This window comes from Grus americana, chromosome 3, assembly GCF_028858705.1.
Source record: "Grus americana isolate bGruAme1 chromosome 3, bGruAme1.mat, whole genome shotgun sequence".
Lineage (NCBI taxonomy): Eukaryota > Metazoa > Chordata > Aves > Gruiformes > Gruidae > Grus > Grus americana.
Window position 1 is genome coordinate 27,952,815 of NC_072854.1, and position 23,537 is coordinate 27,976,351.

Consider the following 23,537-nt stretch of genomic DNA (forward strand, 5'->3'; position numbering starts at 1 on the left):
GCCTGCTGCTGAACCATCCTGCCTCCCACCATCCAGCTGGAGTTGGAAGTTGCTGTGGGGTTTTTTTTAAGGTAATATAAAGGGGAATGGTATTTTTCAGCTACTGTGCTGCAGATTGGTTTTGCATTATCATCTGTGACTCAAAAGAGCAAAATGATTCAGTTCTCAACTAGAAGATAGCATATTTGTTTCTGTGTAGGACAATACTACACTTTTTAAATTTAACCTTACTCTTTGGAGGAGGGGTTTTATTGATTTGGGGTTTGTTTTTTTTCCATTCCAACCTCCCCCCCCCCCCCCGCCAAATTTCTGCTCATCATTGCCACACTCCAGTTCACCAGCTGTGGGTCAAAAGTTGCAGATTTTAAGGTGAGCCTGGAGTTTTTGCACCCCCTCCACTGACTGTCAGCCTTGCAGGATTTCACCAAAGGGCAGCAGCCTCCTCAGAGGAGCTGGGGGCTTTGCGGTTCAGCCTGGCCCTCGGGCTTCTGGGTTACTGCTCAGAGACCTGACCTTGGCTCAGATGAAAGCTCAGCATTTTAGTCACAGAAACAGCGCTTCAGGTGGGGGGCTTCCAAACCAAATTTTCAGCTTTGAGGTTGTAAAAAGAATCTGGTGAAATTAATTCTATAATTCCACTCTAAAAATATAAAAAGAACCAGTTTATTTTCCTTTGGCTTAGATCCTTGTGAACTTTAGCAAACAAAACTTCCAGCTATTTTAACAGCATTAAACCCCTTGACAATAATATATTGCACAGGTTGTTCTCAGATACCATGCTGTGAAATAAAGCTGATCGTAGCTTATGGATGCCTACAATATTCCTTCAATATTTATGGTTTTAAGGCCATTATAAGGTTATCCAGGCCAAGAGTGCCAAGGGTTTTTTGTTTTCTTTTTTTAGATCTTCTTCATTGCACCAATAGCTAAAAGTATTTTTATTTTTTATAGCACTTGTACAAGTGTGTGTGTTATCAAGGACAAAATGACGTGATCACAACCAGCATATCTACAGATTAGTTAATAGTGTAGATTTGACTTAGTTTGATCTAAGTTACTAGTCTATTATTAAAATTCTTTCTTGTTTACCTTCCACTTCCCTAAATCCTATCTCCTCTGCCTCCTGTGATTTACAATTGCATACTGACAGGTTCCATCTATTAAAGAGCCCGTAGATTTGAACAACTGAATTTTAAAACCAGCGGTAACTGTCCTTATCATTTCTTTCACACAGTCATACCTGTAAGGCACAGCAGAGATCTTTTTTATTTTTACTGTAGTTTCATATGGGCTGTCAGTACCTACAACCCCCACCTCGATCGCATGTCAAAGCTTCAGTTTTCTCAAGGTCTTCAACCCAACTGTAGTTAAGCACTTCCCTGACCTAAAAATACCTGACCATAAAAATGTGAGTTTTCTCACATTTCAGGATTTTTTTCTTGCCTAAACGATTACTAATTAATCTTTATTGGGGTGTTAAGCAAACAAATTGGTTTTCTGTGTACAAGACTGCATGCAAGAGGAAGCAGGAGCACCTTACTTCACAGATTCCTGAAATACCTGGGTACAGGCAGACCCAGATGCTGCAAGTTCTGTTTTACTTAAAAAAAATAATGATGTGACTATCTACCTGTTTCTTTTCAGAAAATGCATCAGGCCTCTTTGATATATTAATCATATTTTAATACCACTCCCACTGTCTACAACCATTCACTTAAACCTTGTCACTGCATTAGCAAGACCAATCACGACAAATAAAATGACGAGAAAGAGCAGAACAGAATCTGCGTTTTGTATTTAAACTATGCGCTGGAGAAATGAAAGGCAAGAGCTCGGAAACAGCATTTATATGAGACCAGGCTGCCCACACTTGTTCCTTTGAGAGTATCTGCATGTGCTGCCTTGGATCCCCACACACGGACTAGAATCAGGCACACGCGGTTCTTGAGCAGATTCAGGTTGCACAGCTACAGGGTTATAGCGCTTTTTTGCAATTTAATACACTGACAATATAACCATGGAAGTAGTGACCTGTATTGGATCAAACAGCGATCAAATCAACATGTTCAAGTTGCATGATACAACTCATGTCACGTACAAGAGAACGGCAGGGTTAACAGGTAGGGATTTTACAGGAACGGCATACACAGAATATTCAGTTTTAAACATTTATTTTCCCACTTGAGGATTTACTGTAAGTTATGTTGAGTCTTTTTTCTAAAAATATATTACATTTACTTGAGATCACGACAGTGATAAAAAGTTACGTACATTATCTGTATTAACCATTCAGATTCAGGTGAACTTGCAAGTAAGTCATTTATTAGTAGCGATGCATCTTTATCCTAGCAATGAGAGCGGGATTTCTCCTGATCCAGATTAGTTTTTACTTTTTTTTGATCAACTTGAGTCAGTTCTGCTAAACCACATTTATCTCAGTAAGCGAAAAAAGAATACTCACTCCACAAATTATTTATCAGTATTACCTTACCACTAGAAACCTGAGAATGAGTCTAGTTCAGTACTAGGACTCACCTGGCTTTGAGATGACTCATACAGAACGCTTCTTCCACACATACTGTTTGAAAGTTTCCCTTATTCTATTATAGCACCTTTCATCTTAAATCTAAAAATTGCTGCATTTTTTCTTCTATAGTTTTATTTTCTGTTTGGATGCCATATTTAACAAAGTATTCTCTTCTGTCAATACTACGTGAGCATTAAAAAGAAGATGTGCACAGTTGTTGCTTCCTACAAGATGGTAAGGTAGTTTTGATGAAATCAAGCTGCTTGGACCACACTTGTTCTCTGGCTTACGTCCAGTTACAGTTCAGGTTCTGCAACTTCAGCCAAAGGTTTGTGATTACATTTAGAAAAGCAGTAGGGGCTTAGGCACCATCACTGGAATCCAAAAAGCACATCTGTTAGTTTGCTGTATGACTCAACTCCCACAAGAGGGTTCCGCAGTGCAAATAATTAATTCTATTATTAACTGGTAGCTATCAACTTGAATAGATTCATTAACAGGTTCAAAGTACATGTACACTGAGTATTATGCATGTGCCTCTGCATAACCTCCAGGCAGTACGATGTGCTCACCTGCTCAATTCCCTTTAGCGTAATGTACATCTACAGAAGTGATGCAAAGGAGAACTAGGTGTCAGATATGCTGTAGCCCAATAATGAGGGGGGGGAAGACCATTTTTACTGGAGCATAAAAAAATGAAAATCAGACTGACAGTATAGTAATCCAGGCATTCTGACTAAAAAAGGTAAGTAAGTGTTGTCTTAAGAAACACTGAAAATAAGAAAGCTCCGAAATTGTCTTAATCAGAATATTTAATTTTTTTAAAAATTATCCACATACACGCAAGCACAAAAATCTTAGTGTGATCAGTCTTACAACTTTAAGATTTGTTATTTCCAGTTGGAAACACATCTCTAGCGTTACTGCTTTGCATCGAATGATGCCCCGCTTACTGGGAGAACACCCATTCACTGAATGGACACAACACGGGAGCGGGAGGTGCTTTAGCATCACACTCTTTAGTGAATGATTATTTCACTAAGGCATTAATGATTACTGAAGTTTTCTAGTAGTGGTAGCGTTATCAGTTGAAAGCAAGGAATTTTGGCAAGATTCAGGTAATACATCCAATGAGCTATTCAAGAGATATTAACAGATAGAAGAGGAGTGCAATTAGCTTAGTCTCACAGAAGAAAACTTCATGCTGCTAGTAATCCAGGATGCTGATCTGCCACAGGTGTAACAGAGCTACATCCTCTCCCACCACACAATCACACAGATGCACAGAGAAGGGCATTTTTATTACCAGCCCGGCACCTGTAGGTTTTGGAAAGTAAGACATATGATATTTTAATGAGAACACTTTGAGTGGAGAATGGGGCGATGTTTATAATAAAACTGATTCACATGGGACAATGCAAGTGCTCAACATTCAGGCATCTCTCTTCATCCAAAAGACGAAAGTTACTCCCACTGAATAATGATATGAATACCTAAGAATTCCTGCAATATGCAAGTCATCTGGTTTACATCTACACGCTAACCCCAGCAGGATAAAAATTAAATTTTCAAGCAGCGTACATGCAGAGCACTCTCCAGAAAAATGCTAATTTGGACAGTCTCCATCTCAGTTGTAGTGGAGAACAAGCACTGCAAAGTCACAACAAAGAAAGAGCCACTTCAGATTTAAGATGGGCATGAAATTAAAACTCACTGTAAATATATATTCCTACGTTAAAGTGTATGTGTACTGAATTTCAACATATCCTAAATTTAGCAAGTCTGTCAAGTTTCCACCTATGAAAATTTCTACTGAGTTTTCAGTCCTTAAAAGAGTGGTTTATAATGACAGACTTTTAAATACAAATGGCTTATATAATAGCACAATGTCTACAGTATAACATGCAATAGTACAAATGGTCATTAAACGTAATAAAGACTTATTTTTCAGTACTCTGTACAAAGTCAAACAAGGCAAAAAAGATGTTCCAGACACTTTGTGGTTTTGTTTCTTTTTCAAGAAAAATGAATAAAAAATGTGAAACTGGCAGACAGACAACGAAATGTAAAGTTTCCATATTAAATACAATCGTCAAAATTCTTCACGCATACGCGCTATCCTACATCCTGAAGTTGTAGGTGGCCCCATGATGGACAATCTTAAGTCTTATCCTAAGTACCTTACTTCTTAAATTGCTAAGACAGGACTCGACGCCATTTATACATACATACAGTGATTAAATGCACTTGTTAAAAAATAAAGGCTTTTATCCAAGAAAAACATACAGGAAACATTATGGTGAAGAACGCACAGTTTTGCTGCAATAGCAAAGGGGGTCGAGCGCCTTGAAGGCCACCTTCTTGCCAGCAACAGGAGATGCTCTAACAGCTTGTCAAAGAAACAACGGTACTCGGTAGAAAGTCTAATATAGTAAACATAAAATACAGAGTTCAGAGATCTTTAGTGTTTGTGCATAACTTGCCACCCACTTCTCTCCCTGCAGACAGTGGGAAAAAGGGTACATTTCAGTTTTCATACTCACTGACTTAGAAATAAAGTAAGTCAAGCTTCCTACATGAATTCACACAGTGAAAAGTCCTTCCTCCAAAAATATACAGGATCACTCATTTTCATTCTCATAACCATTTAAAAAACTATTAAAACTCTGAATTCGTTCAAGCAGCATATTTTGCATTTGTCACCGGCAGGTTTGTTGTAGAAATCCTAGAAAGTTAAAATTATATCATACCATACAAAAACATGTAAACAAAATGGATATTTTTTTAAAAGGCATGCATGCTCTTGAAGAGGATTAAAAAGTGTTTATTTTTGGTAAATAAAAGGTATCTTCCTTAGCATTTTTAAAAGCACCTTAGTGATTTAGGACCCTAACCCCAAATAACTGTAATTTAGATTTGGGCTCCTAAACATCTAAATCAATTCTGTAAAATTACTTTAGCACTTTGAAAAATTTTTGCCATGTCTCTGATCTTGCCGAATTAGATTTTCTGTAACCAGCAGCTAACTCTGAATCTGAGAGAACATTCAAGAATGTCTCGTTAATGTAATTCAGTCATCAGCTGCAATTTTTTGGATCCTCCATAACTTAGTTTATGGTATCTATGAAAATTTTTTCCAAAGAAGATAAATATTTTGTGACACCACTTTACAAACTCCTTTTTCATAGACAACACAGGATACAACAATCAAATTTGAACAGGAATATGATTATATTATATCTTCCTTCTGAATAGCTACTAGTATCAAAGATTGTGTTATTTGTTCAACTTGTTAAGACTGACAAAAACAAACTTACAAAAACATCTGTAGCGCAGCATTAGGTAAAAAGAAGGAGCATTTTTGGCACCATACATTTTTAAAATCTAACCTTTTAGGCCCAAAGTCTAGCAAGTTAAATGTACACAGCAGCAGCTGGGAAAGCCTCACCTGAAATGCAACATTTTTAAAGGAAAATTTTGTGTTGAAGATGTCATTTTATGATCATTAGCTGATCTCCAAGTAATGTATACATTGGAATTTAGCCTAAATATTCATACCAAATGTTTATATCTATACCTTAGCACTCATATATATATAATACAAGTATATTGCACTGATGGAACTGCCAGAATCCATATAAATACAGTCAGGCATAAAATGTAGTGTCTTCTTTTTGCTCTTCATTTATCTTAGTATCCTGACCAACAAATTCTAACATTTTCTTTGAAATTTAGTTGCAAGGTTGCTACTGTACCTTGGGCCGAGGTGTTATGGTCTGTACCTATACTTGTAAGTATTATCCCTATGTTAAACGTGCTTTGCAATTCAGCAATACCTAGTGGATAGCTCTGTAAATAATTCCTTGAAAAAGGAGAAGCTTGCCTAAATTTTACAAAGTGCGTGGGGCAGCCACGGTTCTGTGTTTTACCACCAGGTGTCTCATTCTACACACCAAACCCACAGCATCAGAAAGTTTATTGAGGATCCCATTGGCACAAGATTTGCTAAAGCACTGGTAAAAATACCTCTACAGCTGGCTTTATTCTGTACTCAATTGCACAACTTCATGCAATTCACCGGGTTGGGTTTCTTTCCTCCCAAAGTGGTCTAAGGTATGCTGCAGTTGCTAAAAGGACTTCTGTTTTTCTTGGTCCTCTGTTTGTTTGGTCTAAGGTTGATGACATCTCCACCATTAAGAGTGCTAGAATTTTGGCTGGAGTGACTTCCACCAGCTGTATTAAAAACACCTACAGAATTTAAAGACAAGAAAAGTATTTGTATTTCTTTACTTCCTTCAGCATAATACATTAACACGTAAGACACGACACTTACTAAGGCATAGTAGTGCACCTCAAATGCATACTCTAATCTTGAAAGGCTTTATCTACTTCTGGGTCAATTTTGCAGCTAAATTTGAAATAGAGCCAGCTGGAATTACTAGCCAGGCAGTATTTAAAGCTGGTATACATCTACGTAATTGAAGGGCAGCATATGCACTCATCTGCGTATGCGTACACTACTAATTGCATGGTAACAAAGTTATGGTTAGTTGAGTAATATAATAAAAGAAAAAACATAACAATTTTAAAGTTACAAACTTTGCTGAGATAAAGGTAAGGAAAAAGCCTGAATAAAAAGGGAGTGCTTTAAGGAAAATAAATGAACTGACTCAGAAATGCTTTAAAGGAGGACTACAGAAGTTCAGTGTTCCCTTACAAAAGGCATTTTACAAAGACGACCTGATTACACACCAGATTCTTTCACCGCGAGTCTCCTGTAAATCCGCATCAAGATGAGTAACACAAATACTAATTGCATTAAAAAACCCAAGAAGCATCCTTTCTCAAGTCCTTACACAATATTTATTTAAACGAATTTACTAAAAGGGCACTTGCCAAACATTAGCTAGAAACTTTAGTACATCAGTTCGACAGTCTTTTCACTTTAGAGAGTCACAAAGTTATTTTACGAAAGGAAAGGAGGCAAAATCCTCAGACAGGAAGGTAATAATTAGACCCTGATTCACCCTCTATTAACTCCATAAGGAAACAGATGAGACCATAAGCTTTGATGGCAGAAAATACTGTTTCTGGGTTTTTTTATTACAGTATACATACCTATCTTGTTACTGCTTGTATGTACTAGTTCTGGATCTTCAGCTGTTTGTTGCTTGAGCCTTTGAAGATATTTATCAGCCAAATACTTAAAAACTAGAATGTTGAAATGAAAAAAGGTACTTCAGAGTATGCTTAAAAATCATCTGCATATCAATAATAATACCTTTGTATCAAACTTCTATGTGGTGACAAAAGTGCACTCAACACCACAGGTTTAGCACGATCTGGTAAGTGATTCTCTCTCGGCAGGCCTGCGTACCGGAGCAGAATCCAGATTAGTCCAGTGTCTACCCAGGTCTTACAGTTTCCAGTAGTGAGGTCATGCACAGCAGACAGAAACATCTCAATACTCCTGTAATAAAGCTGGCACATACATATTGCCAAATGTTCCAATTAATGCAACTTGGAACTCTGTAAAGTTATGTAGAAAATTAATATACATATATTTTGCAAAAAGTCTTAGAATAATAGCAGTCATATAAAGTAAGGCTATTAATAAAATTTAGCAGCAGCATTTTTCTAATTAACTCATGCTACCCTCATTTGTACTGGGATATCAAAATTCTACCGAGGATTCTGAAAAATCTACAACTACAGGAGAATTTTCAGAATCTGTATGTGTTATGATTATTTACATTTGTAATAAATAACTCATGGAAAGATGATACAGAAACATTTTCTCTTGCAGATTTTTTTTCCAAAGTGAATGATGTTAACAGAGAAGAAACAATTCATTTACTATTCACTTTGCCTGATTAAACAAAAAGTTATCAGAGACTGTAATTCATTATTATTCACACCTACCCCACAAAAGACAGTGACTGAATTTTATAACAGTACTCTTATGAAATTAAATATGTACATTAAAAAGTGCTACTTGGGAACCAGTAAACTATCACCAGCAGACAAAAGACTGCAAGAGATCCAATCTTTTGATGTACTTTACTTGAATATAACTAAACTGTGAAATAATTGTTTATATTGTTTATTAACTATTAATAATTACTAAATAATCTGTCCAAAAATTTGTATATTGCAATAATTGAACTTCTACATATAATTTTTTTAAAAGCTCAGTGCTTACTGACAGCCATTAGGACTAAGCAGCCTTAACACATGGCACTTCTAAACATTGAAGGTATGCACTGTTTGCCTAAGAGAAAGGTAAGACATACACAAAGAAATGGGCCTAACACACTGATATCAAGTAATTCTGGTTATGTTTAAAGCGTGCTGCTAAGAAATATAAAAAGGATCGCCAAGAGCATGCAACAACATAGGAAGTAACAGATAAGCTCAAAACTAGAGAGCTGTACAGTGCTACACAGCAGCAGGCAGGACAGACACCTGCTCTATCTCGTACCTTCAGTTACGTTTAGGTCTTCCTTCACAGACGCTCGGTAGAACCTTAATTTTAGCTTTTTTGCCAGTGCTTCTGCCTCTTCGCTGCACAATAGAAGATGACTTTGTAAATACTAATTTGTGTTATTTGTCAGCATTTATTCTTACAGACAAAGTGCTTCCTGGTAAGTTAAACATTGCAAGGTGGGTTAAGAAAATCAGACAGTCAAAAAAACCCCTGATGCTTAATTTCTTTACAATATCTCCACTATGACAAGAAGGTATTTTACATGCAGTTTCTTTATGACCAAAAGTGATTGCTTTTCAATATTTATTGACTTCATTAACTAAAATTTCCCAGGGTCAAAGATAGGTGTTAGTGAAACCAAAAGGAAAGAGGCTGTAATTAACAGCACTAGAATCAGAACAATTACCACTGCGAAGTTGAAACAACAACAACAAAGTAAATCTTAAGTCTATTTTAATGAAGCAGTAGACTATGCAATCAGACGAGTGCAGAGATGAAATCAAGAATTACTTCTTTCTAAGAAGTGAAAAAGAACTTGTGCTACATTTTAAGGAAAAGATGAAGAAAATTATGAAAATTTCACCAAGGTAGATCACATCCCCAGAAAGCTGAAGTTACTGAGGCAGACAGAGTATTCTGAGAATAAGATGAAGTTACTGAGACAGACAGAGTATCCTGAGAACAAAACCTAAGTGACACGCCATGAAAAAAGGAGGAGTTCAAATGCAATTTTGCTTTTCCTTTGAAAAATCCTCAGTATTCTTTGCAGAGGGACTAGAAGCTGATTTATGCCATCAGTGATAGCAAACAGAGAAGAAAGCAAGCCAGTGCAGGAAACAACAAAAAGAAGAAATAATTTAAATCTCTCAGGGAGATGGTATAAATAAAGAAGTAGAGAATGATCAACTTCATCATGCAATATTTTCTACATGATATGCTGTGGTAAATAAAAGTTAGCGTTTGTTAAGCTGATTTTACGGCAAGAATGAAATTGGTCACATATACAAAGGCAGAATGAACTGACAGTAAAATCTGTAGAGAAAAACACACTGAACAGCACCATGCACAGTTTGAGAATATTAACAGATAGAGTTATAATGTTTTGATAAAAATGAGCAATAAAAACAAGTGAGGCAAAGAATATGAAGATACTTTTTCAAACAACCTGTTTAATACTTCATCATTTTAGCTAGCATTCACCAGCCAAACTAGACAATGTAACTTCACTGGTGCACAGCACAGTTTCACAGTAACTGTAAATTTTAACAGGAGAAAAAATTTACAGTTTTAGAATTTCTGATTTAAACATAAAAAAAGAGAATCAATCATATCATGGCACAACCAAACTCTTCACGCTATTCCTCCATTTTTTGGCTGACTCTTCAGAAGGCAGCGTGAAGCGAAGAGAAAGCTCCTAGCTTGGCAAGCACACCTGCCCAACTAACTACACTCATGCAGCAATACCTGTCACCTGTGCTTCTAGGGCACATTTTGATGCAGAGTATAGGTTTGACAAACTAAGTATCATAAGTCTTCACCAGAAACTCCCATAGATTTTTTTTGTCTGAACACATGTATACAGGGGGCATATATTGTTCATTAAAAACAGTAAGATAAAACTCCTACTTCTTTATACAAGAGTCATCAAGAAGATCAATCTTATTCTGGACAAGAACTGTGGGAATGTCTCCAACTTCAGTCACAACTTTTTCCTTCCAGGTAGGGATTGCTTTGAAGGACTCTCTGTCAGTTGTAGAAAACACAAGAACACAAGCCTGGGCTCCTAAAAATATACAAATCAATTACAAATAAATACAAATAAATCAACAAACATTAAAAAGTAAGAATCAAATATCATATTTCAAATATGAGATTTTTCAAGGTCCTGCCATAAAAGTGCACTTATACCACCAGGCTGTGTCAAACCAGTAGCCATAAATTCCCCAAACAAAAACAGATTACCGTATTATTTTGATCAACATACCCATTCTTCATGATGGCTATGGGTCTGTTACCTTTCAAGCTATTTCCAGCATGGTGTATATATGCAGGAGAAAGGAATAGGAGGGGGTGTGGAAAGGACTAGAAAAAGGGAAAGGGAGGTTTGCTGATTGCTCACTGTTTTCCAGACAGCTTAATGGGGGCCAGAAGGCAAATATTTTTCTGTATGCAGTATCTGTAAACCACACTTGACATTATTCTTTAATTTGGATTTTGAAAAGCAGAAAACTTTTTCAGAGAAAGCTGTGAATATTTCAAGTAAATTGCTCAGTAGCTTTTTGGAGAAAATAAGTGTGTTTCTAATTCGTATTCATTCTATCACAGCACTATGGTAAGTTATATAAAATGTTTTGTACCATTTTTGTTATTGTTTTGTAACAGCCTTAACAAACAATAGTTAAAACCACATAGATACTGAGAAGGTAATTCCACAGCTGAAATATTATTGAGTGGTGTTTTGACCGTCCAGTCCCTTTGTTATCCTCAAAAACTACTTTTCTTTGCACATAAACACATGGAGAAACACTTTATTATTTATATGCCTTTAATATATTTGATATTTAGTAACAGACTGTAAAAGGAATAGATAGCTAATGTCTTTAAGACTCTAGTATTATCTTTTGGTGAGCATCCCAACTTAACTACATATAGCATGAAAAATTATTTCATCAGTATGAATTTTCTTTTATCTATGAGTTTCACCAAGTATCCTTCATTCCTGTATTCTGTTTGTCTTTGTATTTCTTAGACACAAAGCACTCGAGTTCTTTTATTAGGTTTCCTTTTATTTACCTTTCAAAGCCAAGTTCAGTCTACCTTTACAGAAGTTTTCCTATGCTCTTTAACATTCTTTCACATACCCTTAAGACCCTTCTGGCATGGTTTCATACAGAATAGTAACAACTGCCCTCGGAATTTCAAATCAAGCTCTACCAATAAAATAGTAGCTATGTAGTCTTCCATAACTTTCCCTATTACTTATGGTTTAAAGTTTTGTTTTTCCTAATGTCCAGACAATATTCTAATGTATGCAGTTACTCTGATGCAATTCCACTTAGAATCTTGTGAGATAGGTGTAAAATTAATTAGTCTTCCCAAAGCAGGCTATTTTGCATTTGTCAATGCTGAACTTAACCTATGGTCTCACAGTCTAGCTTAATAAAGCCTCTCAAGTTCTTTGCTCTACTGGAGATGAGAATATTTATTAAAAGACTCTCACCATCTGATAACATCATCTTGTTCAGTTTTAAGACTAAGAAATCCATTGTGAAGTTTCCACTCTAAGGCATTTTCACTTCATCTCTCTCCTTCCACTCATTCCTTCTGAATGCTAAAACACGGGGATAACTTGGTAATAGTAACTTTAGAGGGAAAAGTCCTAGCATGTGGTAGGTGAAAAGGGGGTGACTTACAACATCAGACCTCCTTATCTAATTTAGATATAATACATGTAGAATGCAGTGGACAGAGACAGTAAAAATAACTCAGCTTGGTCATACTGCTTTTAAAGAGAATTATACAATAGGCTCTAATTAGGAATCAAAATGAAATATTCAAGATTCTGACATTTAAAGGTTCTCACCGGGAAGTTAACAAACAACAGTAAATGAATCTCATCAAAAGATATACCTGTGTATCAACAATGACAAATTCTATACATATATACTACATGTAATTGTGTATTTCCAAATGTCTGCTGAAGGTTTTGGTCACTGGATTGGAAAAAGTATCAGAATTTACTAATCCAGTAACTCTGCAAAATGCTTATTTAAGAAGAGAAGAACAAAAGGACTATTCTTCTCATGCTCAATTCAAAACAATATCAAATGTAATCTTTCTGAAAGTATGCTTCAGTTTAGTGCAGAAATTAGTACGGCCACAGAGCTCACCAGAAGATGCTGCACGACAGAGTTCTTACTATGTAAACTATTTTCATCTTCCAAGAATATTGCTAAATACTCAATATTTAAATTGAGAACATAAACAAGTTTAAGAAATTGTAATGTCCATGAAGGAGCTCTAAGGAGAAAAGAAAAAGAAAAAAGACAAAAACCAGGATTTACACATGTAAACACCTTTCTGTATGCAGTCACTGACTGTATTCAGGAGAGTCAGTGACATTATCTCATCCCCTCCATCGGAGTCATACGCCACCTGTCATACAGCAGATTGTGTACAACAACAGACACCAACAGCAAGGCACAGGATAGTGTCAGACAGGAACATAACAGCTAAACCCAGGATGTTCTCTATGAACATTTTAAATCAAAGTTCTTTTGTAAGAAGCTGTTTTATAAAGTTACTTTAAAGCACTAAAGAAAAAGACATTGGATTTTTTTGTGTGCAATTACTACTTTGATAACCCCTGTATCTTCATTTTAAAAAGGTTCCAACTGGCTGCAGAATCATTGATACAATATTCCTACCTAGACTAATTCAGAAAAAAACTGAGAGAGTAGTGCTACCATCTGTATTTGACTGAAGTACAGCATAAGCTTGTCAGCTAAGTAGGTCTCAAAGATCTTCAGCAGACTATCTCATCCTCACAGACTCCGTAACCGTATTTTCTCCTTTCATAATGGTACAAAGCCTATGTAATAGAAAATGTGTAAAGAGATTCCTTGCCAGGACTGGACTCACACAGGGCTTTTTACCTATTCATTTCACTCTTCTGTTCTTTGCCTCAGCTTTTTCAGGCGATGACAAACCCCACATGTTCACTACAAAATTGATGGTGGCTGCTTCAACCTTAAACTGAGATAAAATGCAAGGTCAAATGATACCATCCTCCAGAAGTTCTTGTTTACTGATGATGGTCTAACCATTGTGGATCCTGGCTGTCTTTAACAGGCTTAGCAGGGTGTAAGGTCTCACTAACAGCATCCAAAAAGAGGGCTGCCTTGTTCCAAATTGGACCAGGACAGTCTTGCAGCCTCCCCTTTATCATCGTTACTGCAGCTGAAAGGGATGACAAGTGCAAGTTAGAGCAATGCTATGAAGGCTAGAGAAATATGAAGCCTAACTATTATGCAACAAAATGAGGAGCCTGAGAATTTGACTAATCAGCAACTGAATAACAGACTAATGAGCAAGGTGTCTGTTTTCCATCAAAAACCTAACAAAGGTCTACTCAAGATAGCAGTAGTAGTGGCTGAAAAAGGATGCAGGCATGAAGTGGTGTTCAAATACCGCCTGAGAAACATCTGTAACATGGACAGAACATGTGGTGCTGCTAATGACAGCCACCTGTGTATGTACCTAGCCAATCAGAAAATGTGTTATTTCCATTGGATAGAAACTGGTAAGAAGACACATGATACAATATTAAAAAAGAAATTATGAAATACATACAGAACTTCCTCCAACTCTTTGAATTTAGGCTGCTGGACTCCTTACATTGTGTGATCATGGGCATGCAGCTACACCAGCTGCACATATTCACCTGTACATAGAAAACCACATGACGAATCCACTGTCCACTCCAATTTTCTCTGCAAGGCTGAATGCATTTGGCCCCTGGACAAGAAGGGCTCAGAAACAGGCTCCAAAGCAGTCATTATGTGACCATGGAAGAGCAGCTGATCCCTGAAGAACTGACAATACACAAGGTTCCAGGAGAGAGTGAAAGCCCTAGTGTAATGATAGTGGGACAGTGACCTGTGGGAGAGGCAGATCTAGAAGTAACAGCCAACATCTATCTTACCTAACTTGGAGGCGTCCTCCCCTTATCACCAATAATTGGCAATGAAATCCTTGCTTTTCCAAAGTAAGCTTGACCTTTTGCTTCTATAATATTGTACGTGCAGACATGATGCTACACCAAAATTTCATTCCAGGCTCTTATACTTTCCCTTGTCCTTCATGAGTCAAAGTCTTGTGTAGAACAGGAGCTGTATCTAATAGCTTGAACTGTTACTACATCCATCACAGAGTCATAGAATAGTTTGGGTTGGAAGGGACCTCAAAGATCATTTAGTTCCAACCCCCCTGCCATGGGCAGGGACACCCTCCACTACACCACATTGCCCAAAGCCCCATCCAACCTGGCCTTGAACACTACCAGGGAGGGGGCAGCCACAACCTCTCTGGGCAACCTGTTCCAGTGCCTCACCACCCTCACAGTAAAGAATTTCTTCCTAACAGCTAATCTAAATCGACCCTCCTTCAGCTTAAGGCCATTACCCCTTGTCCTGTCACTACTTGTCCTTGTAAACAGTCCCTCTCCAGCCTTCCTGTAGGCCCCCTGTAGGTACTAGCAGGCTGCTATAAGATCTCCCCGGAGCCTTCTCTTCTTCAGGCTGAACAATCCCAACTCTCTCAGCCTGTCCTCACAGGAGAGGTGCTCCAGCCCTCTGATCATCTTTGTGGCCCTCCTCTGGACTCACTCCAACAGCTGTGTCCTTCTTATGTTGGGGGCCCCAGAGCTTGATGCAGTACTCCAGGTGGAGTCTCATGAGAGCAGAGTAGAGGGGGAGGAAAAAAATAGGAGAAGTAGTATCTTTCTCCGAAGAAACAGTAATCATCAATTATGAGTGAAAACCAGAAACATTAAAAATCCCAACCCCCTATTAGTTGCCAAAACCAATCATGAAATATAAAAAGGTCAGAGGACTATACCACCCTGAAACGAAACAGCACGGCATAACTATTATTTTATCTCTAAATGAGGTATTTTTTTTAAGATTTTGTACCATAGTAATAGATTTTTCCCAGCCATCAGGTAATTAGTTTGACAAGAACTGAATGATGGAATCTTTGCCAAGTCATTTGTATCTCTGATGTTAAAAAACAAAAAGGAAAGATTTTCACAGTCCCTGTTAAATTATATCGAAAGAAAGCCTAAGTATGCAATTTGTAACTGGCTAAATAGATAACCTACCTTTACATGACTGAGTAATATAGTTTCTATTTTATGAAGTACATACACTTTCCTTCTTACTCCATTGTGTTAATGTGTCCAAGGCAGTCTGTATTAGCAAGAGAACCACTGTGCCTAGTAAACTACCTTTCTGGGATGACTGGTGGATTGTTTTTTTCCCTTGGATTAACTTCTAAGTGCCTCAGCCATAGTTTTTGGAACATTGATGAATACATGTCTTACAGAAGTAAGAAGACACTTTTAGAGGGAAAAAAATAATTTTGCATTTGATTGTCTGAATGGCTATTGCAGGTATTTGTCTTGTTTTGTTCTATGTTTGTTAAAGGGCACTACTGAGTGTCCTGCATAAAGTGACACTTAATTAAGGCAAGGATCTTACACAAAGGGGAAAAACATTTAAGAACTGTAAAAGGTGAACTAAAAATGCTTTGCACACACACAAACTAACTACAATTCTTAACACAGAGATAGGAAAATATCTTAGAGATGCACAGACAAAAAAACCCCACAAAACAACCACCAAATAACAAACATAGTATTTTCACCTCTATAGTAGGCCTTAGTTATTGCATCAAATTCTTCTTGTCCCGCAGTGTCCCACAACATTAGCCTGACATCTTCATCATTAACTCTGAAATAAATGACATGGTTTTGTAATCAATACAACAAACAAGAGCAATTCAAAACAACATGAAAATACTTCTATGTCTACAATATAAGAGTAATTCAGTTCAAATTTAACGTCATTTAAATATAACGTAACTTAATTTGATAATGGTTCACCTCTGTAACATGCTATGGCAGTAATCCCTCAATTACATTACATGCTCTTTCCTGACAATTCATGTTACATTTTCCTCTCCTTTTCTTCTTCTTCCTCTACATTTCCCTCTATGAGGAAAAATAATATAGACTTCAGAACAAAACTGAAGTGCCTGAATAATGGTCCTTTTGTCTTTTTAATCAGCTTACAAAATTTATAGTATTTTCCTACTTGTCATTACCACAGTATTTTCCATTTTATCAAATCTAATTGGGTATTATCTGCTTATATTACATGAAGACACTAAATCTATAGTATATTTAATTATTTTTTTCCACAGTCATTTTAATCTACATTGGCTAATAAATTTGTGTAATCACTCTATCGTAAGCACTTCCACTTCCTCCACAAGAAATTAAAAATAATAATAATAAAAATCAACAGGTGGTAGAATACAAAGGAAACTTGTCAGAAAGCTTAGTATGACAGAGGTTCCAAATTTTATTTTGCTTTTGATTTGTAATTCTAAACCTTGTATGGAAAATAAAGCGATATAATTTTAGCCCACTGTGAGAGAGAGAAAACAACTCCCTTTATTGTGCTTTGGAGACAGCAAGCCTTGTTTCAAGCCTTTGTAAATCTCAGAATTACAACAGAACAAAGAAACAGAGGGAAAGGTAAAAATCAGTAGTATGGCATCTGTTTAATACATACTGGATTTGTCTTTCCAGGAAATCTACACCAATAGTTTTCTTGTAGTCTTTTGTAAAAATCCCCTTGCAATATCGCTGAATCATACTGGACTTTCCAACAGCTCCATTTCCTACTACCACCACCTTGATGGCCACCTCCATATCTTCTTCCAGCATCTTTGCAGCCCAAGTGACTCTCTAGCTTATTCAGGAAACTATTGATTCTGTTAAAAAAAAAAAATAGTAAACAGCTATGTTCATAAAAACACTGTGAATAGAAAGCAAGAGGAAATACAATCACACATTAGGAGTCACAAAGATTGTACGGTTTATTTTCAGCTCTACCAGACTGCTTAAGCAACCTTGGGCATGTTATTTAGCCCATCTGTACTTTGATTTGCCATTTATTAACTGGAAATTAATATAGCTCTTCATAAAAAATATCCTTCCACTGTAGAAGTGTATTGTCATATGTTGATGACGTTCCTGATGTTTCACTGCTATCACATACAAGACGCTCAACTGATCAACCTAGCACACGTAGCGTAAGTCTGAAGTACAGCAACTTCTAACTCCAGCCACTGCGCTCTTACACCTAGTTCAGATATCGTCACCTAACACCAACATTGATGCTTTGAAGACATAAACCTGTACCATTCTGTGATTATATCCCTTACTCCAGTTCTTATGAAGTTGTCTAAATGTGTCCTGAGGAAGTCAATAAAAATCATGATCAAATAAATTTTGTGCACTCTTATTAATTTTTAGCATGTGAATCAAAACACTAAACATATAATTACTGGGTAATTCTGAAGAAAACACGTTTTCCAAAACTCTTTTTTTAAAGAAGAAATTGAATAATCCAACTGTCTTAAAACATTTCAAAGTGTTTTAACTTTTAGATAATTTATCTTATCAACACACAATACACAAGTTATTTACATTTAAAAAGCCTGTATCGTAAGTATATTAGGTGTGACCACAATCTCACATCACACGGCCACTGCAAGGAAGCCACCTAATTTCTCTCTGATTTAATTAGCCGGAGTACACCATCCAATTAACCAAAGAAAACACCAAGTGGCTGAAGTAGACGGACAAAGTTCACAGTGCAAGCGGTTATAGCAGACACAGAACTCTTTATATAAACGAAAATTCCAGTGTGCAAAAAGGGAAAATAATTTACTGGGCTTACTGTAAAAATATTTCATTCAAGTTTTGGTGGGTTTCTTTAATGAGGAAGAAACAGAGGCGCACGTAAAAGTTGTTTCCCCCACGTTTTGCTGTGCTGGGATATTGTCACAGTAGCGCTTCGCATCTGCAGAGCGGCAAATTTCCTCCTAAGAGGTAAGTGGTTACTCTCCTTTGAAAGGAGGGGAAAATACACCTATTTTAAAGACCTCGCCCATCACCACACACAGGCAGCCCGTGCTGGAAGAGCTGGGCTACCCGATACCCTCGCTCCGGCTCACCCTGGCAGATAATGTTTCTGGACTGCCTTTGGTTGCATTACACATTCGTATACGCGGATTTTTATCAGGTATTCGGCAAGCACCGCTAAAACTGCCGCTACGTCGGCCCCCAGGAATCCGGATGGCCATTTTAAGCGAGGACCTACGCTCGGCAGAGACAGCCGTTCGGTAGTCTCCGGGAAAGGAGCTGCCCGCGGCCACCTCCCGGCCCTGCGCAGGGAACGCCGCCGCGGTGGCCGCGCTGAGGGCGGAGGCTCAGCCAGCCGCCCCGGCCCCCCTCCCGCGACCCCGGCCCCTCCGGCGCCCGCCCCACCGCCTCCCCGGCCCCGCTCCCCGCCAAGCCCGGCGGCACCCTCCCGCCTCGGGGCACCCCCAACCACCGCCGGGGCCCCGATTCGCGCCCGCCCGCGGCCCCTCTCACCAACCCCCGGCAGGAGCGGGGCGGGCGGCGCTCCCTCAGAGGGCACGGCGGCGGCTCCACCTCAGCGACGGCGAGGGAGGGAGGGAGGCAGGGAAAGGGAGAAGGAGGGAAAGCGAGAGGAAACCGCTTGCTGGGGCCGACCCAACCCGGACGCACATCCCGGCTGCCCCGCCCGGAAACGCCGTCAGGACTAGGGGCGCCGCTCGGGGAGGTGTCCGCCTGCTGCCTCCGCCCCCGCGGCCCCCGGCTGGGGAGGCGTGGGGAGGTGGCTGGGGCGCTTGACGGGTACGGGACGGGATGGGATGGGCAAGCGCGGGGCTGGCGGCTGGCCGGGAGCCCCTGCTGTGGGGTTTGGCTTCGGGGGCCGTTGGCCGCCCGACTCGGGGGAGAAGCGAGGGAGAGGTGGCAGATGGGATCTGCCTCTGTGAGAGGTTTTCATCTGGGTGCCTGAGGAAAGACCCGGGCAAGGCTGATCTTCCCGGCCCCCAGATACACTCATCCCTCCTTCACTCCCACCTGGCGGCCTTTGTTCCTCATCTCATCTTCCATGGCAAACAAAACTGTGTGTGGCCATCCATTAGCTTTCCTCAGGCTGTTCCTGTGGGTAGTACCCTTTTTTTTTTTTTTTAACCAAGGTGTAACTGTGCCTGGTCTCAGTCCGTCACCGTGGCACATGGTCAGCCAGCTCCCACATTTTTTATAAAAGATGGGGTTTAGCATAATAGATGTGATAGCCTTAAGATCTGAAGATGTTCTGTTGTGGGTTATTTTTGAAAGTTAGACTGATAAAAGGTGTCCCCTGCCTTAAAATCCCTTTCTCTCTTCCTATTGCAAAGCCCAGTTGTTGGCTGGGGTGGCTGCTCTTAGTGCCTCCTAGCACTCCTGCTGCTCAAGTATGGCCGAGGAACACTCGGGTATTACAAGTTCAGGTTGCTGAAAGCTGCCTTGCACAACTGAGGTCTTTTTATCCCTGTCCCATGCTTCCCAAGGCTATGTCTTCCCTCTAGAGCCAATTGGTGTTGCCTGTGCCTAAATAAATACCTTTTGGATTAGCGCATTTTGCAGCTACACCTCAAAAGAATAGTTAAATTTTATGCATGGTTTTTATTCTGAAATTTGTCCTTTTGTTAATGCTGACCCTGGCTGCTAGTCTCAGAGTCTGCCTGATGCCAGAGCTTGTGTGTGCCAAAAGGCCTTGAATTAGAGAGCCCTCCCATTAGCTCTAACAAAAATTTGTTACCTGCCTAATACCAAAGTTATTACATCAGAAGTGCACCTTATTGCACTTCCCAAGTTTCACCGTGGGAGACTTGAGGCACATGGCTGGGATTCATCTCACCTAATGCCTATATTGTAAACATTTGTATGGTATGGTTCACCTGCAGATGGCTGTCAAGTAGCCCAGGTGAACCACTCCCTCAGTTCCCTCCCTTGACTGGAAAGGGAGCCTCTGGCCACAGCTGTATAAGATTAGAAGAGGAGATATATCCTAAGTGCCCTAATTTAGGCAGTAAGTTAATGACTGCTGTAAATAATTTCGGTTTCTAATTTCCTGTTCTTTAAAATCCATATATTGGGTAAAGCTTTTATGAAGTATAAGGCTAGAACATGTACTATGACCTGTCTGTCATACTGGTGATGTGCAGATATTTCGTTGTGAAACCCCAATAATTCAGCGAGGCTAAACCATTCCAGCATGTCTTATGGGTATATTGAGAGCAATTCAGGAAACTTTTCATATCATGTCCCACAAAGGAAAGAGAAGAATGAACTGATGCATTCACAGATTTCAAGGCTTTAGCATATATGTGATTCGATGACTTGTGATGAGATCAGCCAGCAGCATGACTTGGTTGCAACTAAAAAATTGTATCTCTCTTCAATTTGTCTAAATTAAAATTCTAGTCACTGGATCTTACTACATCTTTTCATGGTGACTGACTAGCACCTAATCTTTTCCATTTGCAGGTATCAGGACGCACTAATGAAATCAGCCATGAAACTTCTGTTTGACAAACAGGATATCCCAAGCCCCATGAGACACCTATTGTAAGGCTAACTCTTCAGCATCTAGAGTACTTTCTGTGATACTCCTTTGAACACTTCCCCATATTTTGATGTTGTAAGCAGATACACCAAATTAGGAAGCATATTATACCAAATTAGATGTGCAGAGGTAAGGCAACTTCTTACCTTCTACTTTGTATTCCCATTTACAGAAGCCCAAAGGGTCATGCTAATCCCTTTTGCCATACCTGTTCTCCAAGGTCTCCCATTCAGACAGTTTTCTGTACAGTCTCCTGTGATTACTGCCTTCCAAGGCATTTTTTTAATGTAAGCATATAGCCCATATTCTTTTTTTTTTCCGGATGTATTATGGTGCAGTTAGCTACAATGAAATTATTTTGTTTGACTGCAAGGCAAATCAAATTGATCTATAACAGGAAAGTAATGCCGTCCTTTATTGAAGTCATATGTTTGCTAACAGCAAGCTTTAAATGAATATTGTTGTCTAATTAATCAATAAAAATGTTAAATAATCTTTCACCAAGAGTCCTTGGGAGTCCCATTAGAGTCACTCTAGTTGCTGATATCCATAATCACAGCTACATTTTGAAATCTCTCAGTGAGCCAGTTCAATGCATCTGCTGCATGTCCTGTTTTTTCCACACAATATATGCATTGTGGCCAATGTAATCCTGGAAAAAAAAAAAAAAACCAAAAAGAGAGAGCAACTTCTTGATATAATTTGTTTTCTGTGAAAATATGCTGCATGCTGGACTTTTAGTCACTATATTTTTGTTAATGTGATGAAAATATCTCCATTTATATATGTTTATATTTTACTGTATTAAATCCTTTTGAAGTTGGATTTTAATGTAGTTGCTCGTATAGAATATCTAGGAGCTGAACTGCATGCTAATAAGTCATTAAGAGTAAGATCATACAGCTGAAGTAGAACCTACAGTGTCAGAGACACAAGTGAACTGTGATGCGCTCCTTTGAGTGGATGACTAAGATCCCCAGTTCCCACAAGCTCCTAAACTTAGAGGGGTGACAGTGGACCTTGCTGTAGCAAGGCATGCAATGAGCTGCAGTGATTCCCTGTCCCAGGCTCTCTCTCCTCTGTACTCCACCTCTTGACAAAGAGATGAGGTTACCACTTGCCAAAAAAAATGCTTCTCCACAATTCAGCAACTCAGACTCATAGACACAAACCATCTGGACGTTTTGAAAGGTTTGAGTTGGAAGCCAAGCTTCACCTCTCAAATCTGCTGCCACTGATATTCTTCATTATTCTTTTCTCTCTCTCTCCCATTACTAAGAGCCTTGCAAATTTGCAATTCTGACTTACCATTTTCTTCCAACCTACTATTTCTCGTTATCACTTATTTTTGTAGATTTTATGTATTTTCCTCTCTATAGTATCAGAAGAACTAATTTTCCAAACAATGCCTGTAAAGAATCATCTGAGTAGCCTAAAATAAAAATGATCCCAAGCTTTTCATTAGATTACAAGCTTACGCATCACACCCAATATAGTGTCTTCTCATAGCAGTTTTATGTTTTCTTTCTTTCATTAAACAGAACATATGCTGAAAGTTGGAAAATAATACACAATCCAATCACAGGAATATCTAGGTATGAAAAAAACCATCCACTTGAATGCCACAGTGTAAAAGTGTCAGTAGCTATGAGGTTTTTTTTTACATAAAGCCTATCTGTGAAATATAAAGTCCCATTTTTTAATCAATATTTGCTTGCATTTTTGACACTAAAAATTTGTTCTACAAATAATCCAGTTTTGCTTGGCATCTAAATGGAAAAACAGGCAAAAAAAGTTCTTAGAAGCTATACCATTTTTTATTGTCATTTATTTTTAATTTTCATACTTTTCATTAATGTATCATATTCAATTTTAATTTTTATATACTTCACAAACATCAAAATATGAATTTTGAGTATATTCTTTTTGTATTTTTTGAAACTGATGATCATATGATACAGCCTGACATTGTCATTTTGTAATCCCAGGGTTGGGGCTATGTCAACGAGGTCAGAGAAAGTAAGAAAGATGTGTTGCACTGAAGTATTTTTATGGCTATTTTTGTAATTCTGAGCATACTAATGTTTATGACTGCAGTTATTAATGCATTGTTATTTAAATCTTAAATATGCCCAAACCAAATGTGATCTATGAGTAGAAGTTAATGAGCCTTGAGATGTTAACAGTTCTGAAGACGTTTCTCATGCTGAAGGGAATAGTTTCCATGCTTAAGTGTAAATAAAATAAA

At 38.4% G+C, this 23,537-nt stretch overlaps 1 protein-coding gene across 6 annotated transcripts in view; it reads right to left on the minus strand.

Annotated features, from left to right (window-relative positions):
- Positions 1 to 2,154: 2,154 nt before the first annotated feature.
- RAB23 (RAB23, member RAS oncogene family) overlaps positions 2,155 to 23,537 on the minus strand; it is a 46,325-nt gene continuing 24,942 nt past the window's right edge. The window contains exons 1-8 of one of the 6 annotated variants that reach the window (XR_008576728.1): positions 19,243 to 19,407; positions 17,372 to 17,573; positions 16,440 to 16,525; positions 10,641 to 10,797; positions 9,009 to 9,091; positions 7,646 to 7,738; positions 6,554 to 6,775; positions 2,155 to 5,025 (exon numbers count right to left, since the gene is read on the minus strand). Coding sequence is in view for 4 of the 6 variants with exons in the window: in XM_054822963.1 (XP_054678938.1) it covers positions 6,636 to 6,775; positions 7,646 to 7,738; positions 9,009 to 9,091; positions 10,641 to 10,797; positions 16,440 to 16,525; positions 17,372 to 17,526 (714 nt within the window). In the remaining 2 variants the exon portion in view is untranslated. Of the gene's footprint in view, positions 6,776 to 7,645; positions 7,739 to 9,008; positions 9,092 to 10,640; positions 10,798 to 16,439; positions 16,526 to 17,371; positions 17,574 to 18,544; positions 18,690 to 19,242; positions 19,414 to 23,537 lie in introns of those variants that run through there. The other 5 variants (XR_008576727.1, XM_054822963.1, XM_054822960.1 and 2 more) reach the window with 5 other exon arrangements.